Source organism: Mugil cephalus, chromosome 18 (genome assembly GCF_022458985.1).
Source record: "Mugil cephalus isolate CIBA_MC_2020 chromosome 18, CIBA_Mcephalus_1.1, whole genome shotgun sequence".
Taxonomy (NCBI): domain Eukaryota; kingdom Metazoa; phylum Chordata; class Actinopteri; order Mugiliformes; family Mugilidae; genus Mugil; species Mugil cephalus.
The window spans coordinates 75,122-81,121 of record NC_061787.1 but is presented as its reverse complement, the minus strand read 5'-3'; the positions used below and the strand labels follow the sequence as shown (position 1 = coordinate 81,121).

At 41.3% G+C, this 6,000-nt stretch overlaps 1 protein-coding gene across 1 annotated transcript in view; it reads right to left on the bottom strand.

The window, feature by feature from the left end:
• Positions 1-1,487: 1,487 nt before the first annotated feature.
• The window catches only part of sugct (succinyl-CoA:glutarate-CoA transferase), a 61,278-nt gene continuing 56,765 nt past the window's right edge, over positions 1,488-6,000 (bottom strand). Inside the window, exon 14 of the mRNA XM_047568611.1 lies at positions 1,488-3,576. Within this exon, the coding sequence (XP_047424567.1) occupies positions 3,413-3,576 (164 nt within the window). The 3' untranslated portion in view covers positions 1,488-3,412. The remainder of the gene's footprint in view (positions 3,577-6,000) is intronic.

Below are 6,000 nucleotides of genomic sequence, written 5' to 3'. Positions count from 1 at the left end.
GGCAAATGAAACAAAAATATTACACTTGTGTAATATCTGTGTGCAGCAAACACAAGTTCACCGCTTGGATTACAAATTACTTGCAAGGCCAGATTAGAGACCATCTAGTCAGACGTGTTTCCAGTCAATGTAGAGAGACTCAGGTGTTGTCCAGTGCTGATTTTTGCCAAATAAATCAGGGATTCGTCTCAGTCTCACATGTTTGTGTTGAAGTGTGTGATGACAACGGACAAAGGAGCTTTGTGAGGAGCTCAGAAAAAGAGTTGTTGTTGCTCATCAGGCTGGAAAAGGTTCCACAATCATCTCTAAAGAGTCTGGAAGCCACAAATAATCACAGAGAGTCAGACAGATTGAAGACGACGGTTCCCCTCCACAGGAGTGGTCCACCAACAAACATCACTCCATCATAGTGGGAGAGGAACCAGAGGAACCCAGGGGAACTTCTAAGCAGCTAAAGGCCTCTCTCACATTGGCTGATGTTCATGTTGATGAATCCACTCAACAACCAAAGACACTGCTCTCTGTCCACAAAGAACATGTGGGACAATGTTTAGTGGACAGATGAGACCAGAGTAGAATAGTTTGGTTTAAATGTTGGGCATCGTCATGTTTGGAGATGAACCAACACTGCATTCCAGCATCAGAACCTCATCCCTCCATGAAACATGGGGGCGCTAATGTCCTGGTTTGGGCCTGTTCTGCTGCATCTGCTCATCATTGATGGACCAATGAACTGTGAATTCTACCAGTGAACTCTGAAAGAAAATGTCAGGACATGAGTCCATGAGCTGAATGTGAAGAGAAACTGGGTCATGGAGGAAGACAAGGAGCCCAAGAACACCAGTGGTTCTCCAGAAGAACCAGATGAATGTTTAGGAACAAGTCAAAGTCCTGACCTTCATCCAATAGAAAGTCTGCCCTGAAACAAGCAGTTCATGTCATCACAATTTCTCGTCAGTAGAATTCGCTCTAATCCTTCCGTGAGCCCATTTTTCCTGCTTCTAACACATTAAATTCAAGGACAAAATGTGAGTCAGTGTCATTCACTGCACCGGTCAGAGGTCATAATGTTATGCTGGTATGATCGTGGATGTTCTAGTTTAAAATCTTTAAACCAAACCCCATTCACTTGTTCACTGGTGAAATGTATTTATTATTTTCCTGGATTAATACAAAAAGGATTCCAGTTGTAGAACAGTTGATAATATGTAACAAGAGCAAAAGTATGTGGACACTATGGCCACGCTTTGCTGAATTTGTCAAGGACAATAATCAATTATGATCATTCTGTGTAGAGACTCCAGCTGACTGCTAAACAAAATGACATGACCGGATTTATGTTTTTACATTATAACATCAATTCAGACATCAAAACAGCATCAATTCCTTGCACAAATTACTATGAGGAAGCGTGGAAGCCATTTTTAACCTTACTTGACGAAACCTAAATGATGAATTTATGAATCAGCTGCATTTATTCTTCTGTATTTTTTTCTGTCCTGACCAAGGTTTTAATCCTCCTCACATGCCTTTTCTGGTGCATGTGTTTCTAGTCTTGGTTTGTTTTGTCTTTTTTTTAATCCATGCCAATCCATGAATACTTTGATACAGCCCCTGTGTTTCTTCATATTAGTCCCGTTACTTCATTTAACACTGTCAGATGGTGTAAATCCATTTTGGATGTAGTTTTCTCTTTATTTTTCTTTAGAAATTCCATTACAACTTTAGTGACAAAGTTGTTGTGCTGCTGTGGAATCAAATTGGCTGAGAATGGAACAGAAGAAGAAGAAGGTGGTGGAGGAGGAGGAGAAAAGGGAGGAACAGGAGGAGGAGAAAGAAGAGGAGAAGAAGACAATAGGAGAAGAACAGGAGGCGAATAAGAAAGCAGTAACTTAAAGATGGTTTCAGACCGTTTTGATGCTCGGGTTTCCTCAGGTGGGTCTGGTCTTCATGTCCTTATAGTCCTGGATCAGGGCTAAGTGACGTCTTTCTGAACCTTCATGATTCTGAAGCAGAGTCAGTTTTTCCACTCAAAGCTGTTATTTGTCATGATGCTTTCCAGGAGGAGGTATCACTCCTCTCTGTTTCTGGATGGCGAGGATACAGTAAGTCAGTGTTTTGTGATGAATCAAACCTCAGCCTCTCCTCGCCTTCCTTCCTCCCCAAAACCTCAAACAAACACGTCAGCCTGTGTCTCCCCCGGCGTCCAGATGCGTCACATTCCCTTCAATTCTGTAAACATTATGTTAATTTGATTCCTTTAATCCTACTGTCCTTTTATAAAAGGGGAGACACTTCCTCGCGTACAGAAAGATGGATCGACCTTCTAGGAGCTGACGTACTTCCATGTTGTGATCAGGGTGATGGATGTCATAAACAAGCCAAGCTGCAGTCAGTATTTTCCTTCTTGTTTCCCAGAACATTATCTGCAGACCATGGCGGGAATCGCTCCCTCCACGTTCAGACACGTGGTCTTCAGGATGTTCCCGGTGGAGAACGATGTCCGTGACACTTTTCAGCCTCTTTTAGCTCCTGGTGTTGGTTCTAGTCGCTGCCTCGCGTCGTCAGATTCATGGATTATTGTTAGGTTCCACTTCTGTTATGGTCCAGACCAAACAGACATATGAGAACACCAACGAAGGTCGACTGTGACGTCTCCTGGACCACAAAGCTGCACTTGAACACGCCACAAAGACTACAGCTAACGACTTGAAGAAGGAAGGAAGGAGGGAGGGAAGGAGAAGGGAAGAGCCGAGGGGAGGAAGGAAGGACAGAAGGAGGACGCAAGGAAGAAAAGTAGGAAAAAAGGAAGGAAGGGAAGGAAAGAAGAAGGGAGGAGGGAGGCAAAGACAGAAAGGAAGAAGAGAAGTAAAAAAGAAGTAATGTAAAGAAAGAAAGATAGAGAAGGAAAGAAGGAAGGCAGATTTAAAAACCAGAACATAGTTAATCAATAGCTAATTAATAACCACTGGTATTTAGACATCACTTCCTGTATGTTGGTCAGATAATCACGGTGCGTTCAAGGACATCAAAACCTAGAAGACGTTAAAAACACACACATCTGATATTAATGCTCACAGAATTAAAATGTTTTATTCCATTAAAGTAGTTAATATCTTATTTTGAGTTTGTTTTACAGGTAGTTAAAAAAGAAAATGGTGATCTGAGTATAACTTTTACTTTTACTAAAATGCAACATGTCTGAGCTGGATTTCCTTCTCCAGTAGCTCTTCAAGATTCAGAGTACTTTTATGAATGAAGCTCATTTGTTCCCACCAAAAAAACAGCCAGAAACAACAGCCGACATCTTTGGTCATCTTTGATAATCAGTCAACCCTTTCTTCTGCATCTGTTTCCTCAGAGACACCATCCAGACTCATTCTATTATTCTATATTCAGTAAACTGAGCTAATTAACACACTTCATTCTGTGTCACCGCCCCTGACTCCAGCAGACTTTTGATGACATCATCACTGTAGGACAAGACGTCTCGCAGCACCTGCGTGGTGTGCTGGCCAATCAGAGGAGGGGGCGTCGGCCCGCTCAGAGAGAAGCTGCTGAAACGAACTGCTGGACCTGAAAGCAGAAACACACATGATCAGAGCTGTGATTGTTTGAGTGGTTTCTCTAAACTCAGACAGCAGGAGATTTAAAATCCTCCACGATTTAGAAGTCAGGTTACAACTCACACCCCACACATCCTCTCAGATAGTCTTCTTTCTAATATCAAACATGATGCCAGGTCAGTGAGCACAGGATGCATCATCTCACATTATCCAAGAGATGAAAAACTTGCTGTAAATCTACTGGTCATCACTCCAGTCCAGCAAGTGGCAGTATTTCACCTGCACGTTGTGTTGCCAATTAAACCTTCAACAGAAGAAAAATGCAAGGGTGAAACCAGTCAGAAGGATAAATAGCAAGTTGAGGTGAGTTCATGTCAGGTGGTAACTTCCGAGTCTGAGCGATGAAGTCCATGTGGAAGTGCAAAAAACTGCAGTTCATCAAGTGGCCACTAGAGGCTCCAAAGGGAGCAAATCCCTATAGACCCACAGGTTAAAAAGTCCAACTTTACAGCATTATTAAATATGTTTACAGCCTGGTTCAAAAAACGGTTTTAGTCTCAGTGGTTTATTTCACTATTCATGACAACTGTACAGGGGGTGCATTTCTTTTTAACTCATTTGTTTATTTTTTATTAAGGATTAAAATTCTGCAACATTAAGGGCGTTCCTACTCTGAGTGACAGGTGTTAGCCTGCACTAACAGGGTGGGTCTCAACGTCCAGGCTACTTTAGCTCCACTCTAACATGAACCCCATGACCATATTTGGAGTATCTGAGAGTGGGCGGAGTAAAGCTCATCCAACATGGCGACTGCAGGCTCCGGTAGAACAAACATAAAGGTGGATCGGAGGTTTGGTGTTTAGGGACAGTAATGAAACGTTGTATTGAACATCACAGTGAAAAAGTTGTTGATTTAGTGGTTTATCTACGTTTCAGCTCTCACATATGGTCATAAACGATGGTGGCGTAAGCTGAGATGGTTCAGGAGGTTTACTGTGCATGAAGAGGGCTGGGATGAGACCTAGAGTGTAGACGTAAAATTCACTGGAGTGATTAAATATCTCGTCTGGCCTGGGAACCTGTAGGGATCAGCCAGAAGGAAAGGGACGTCTGGAATTCCTAGCCCACCATGATCCAACCTCAGATAAATGGATGAAAATGAACGAAGGCTGAAGTGTGGAGGTGAGATTTTAACTCCTCCTGACAAGAACCCAGATTTATAATTTCTAAAAAGCAAAGACGGGAACAAGGAAAGAAGTAAAGGTTTATTTGGTAATACAAACAATAAACAGTTATTAATCAGTTGTTAATGAGCCAAACGGCCAAACAGTCACTGCGAGTTTGCGGCGAGGTGTCGGTTGCATGCACGACTGTGTGTTTCCGCCGCATTGTTTTCCTCCTCACTCAACAAGTGTCACTGCTCGGTGTTTGTGTATGTGTAAAGTTACATAATCCTTTATTCAGCGTATAAATGTATTAACCCCCTTGGATTTTTTCCTTTTATGAATGGAATCATAGTCAATATGATTCCAGTGCCAGTTAATCACATTACATCATGTAAAAGAAATGCACACGTGTTTCCCCCCTTTAACCTAATTCAAGGGTGGTCCTGTCAGCTGGTGCTAGTAGCCTCACAATTAGTGAAAGGAGGGTCATCTGTCTGTCTGGAAGGTCTAGTTACAACTACTAGAGTTATGACTAGTGATGGAGGACACCGGGACAGCTAAGACTCTCAACTAGAGTTGGCCCAAAAACATGAGACTCCAACATCAACTTAAGAAGGTTGATCTGAAGTCTGGCAAATTTGTTAACCCGACAAACCTGGTAAGAAGTTTTGAAAAATGAAAAAAACAGGTCTTCCAGTATGGAAGAACAGATTTTATTATTTTTATTTTTTTTATTCAACTGGGACAATACATATGATACTGCCATAGACAACTGGGAAAATGTGATGTATTTAGGACCTAAGCTATTTACACACGACACAAAACAAAGATTAAAAAACAAACAAACTTGATAATATTTACATTAAACAACAACTTAACATATTGACTGGCTAATGATAAAATATCAATGTTCCCATCTCTGCTTGCTCACTAAATTACTCCAGTTCTGTGTTGGATTTAAATTCTGGTGGTAAAGAGTTGGTTCCTTTCACTGAGAAGGACAATTGCTCAAATGTTGTTCTGCACTTTGGGTTTTTTTGGTTTTACTTAATTGCACCTCTTATTGTATTAAACTGCCAAGAAGAACTGTCGAAGTGTATTTTTACTCAAAAAGTGCTTGTTTGTTTGTTACTAATTTGAATATTGTAATTGAAAAAAACAAAAGCCCTGTAAATATGAGGAAATATGAGTCAACCCACCCTGTCCTGGATTTTATTTGAAACTAGAGAAGTTACTCTTTCCATTGTTGCAAAGCACCACATAGCAGG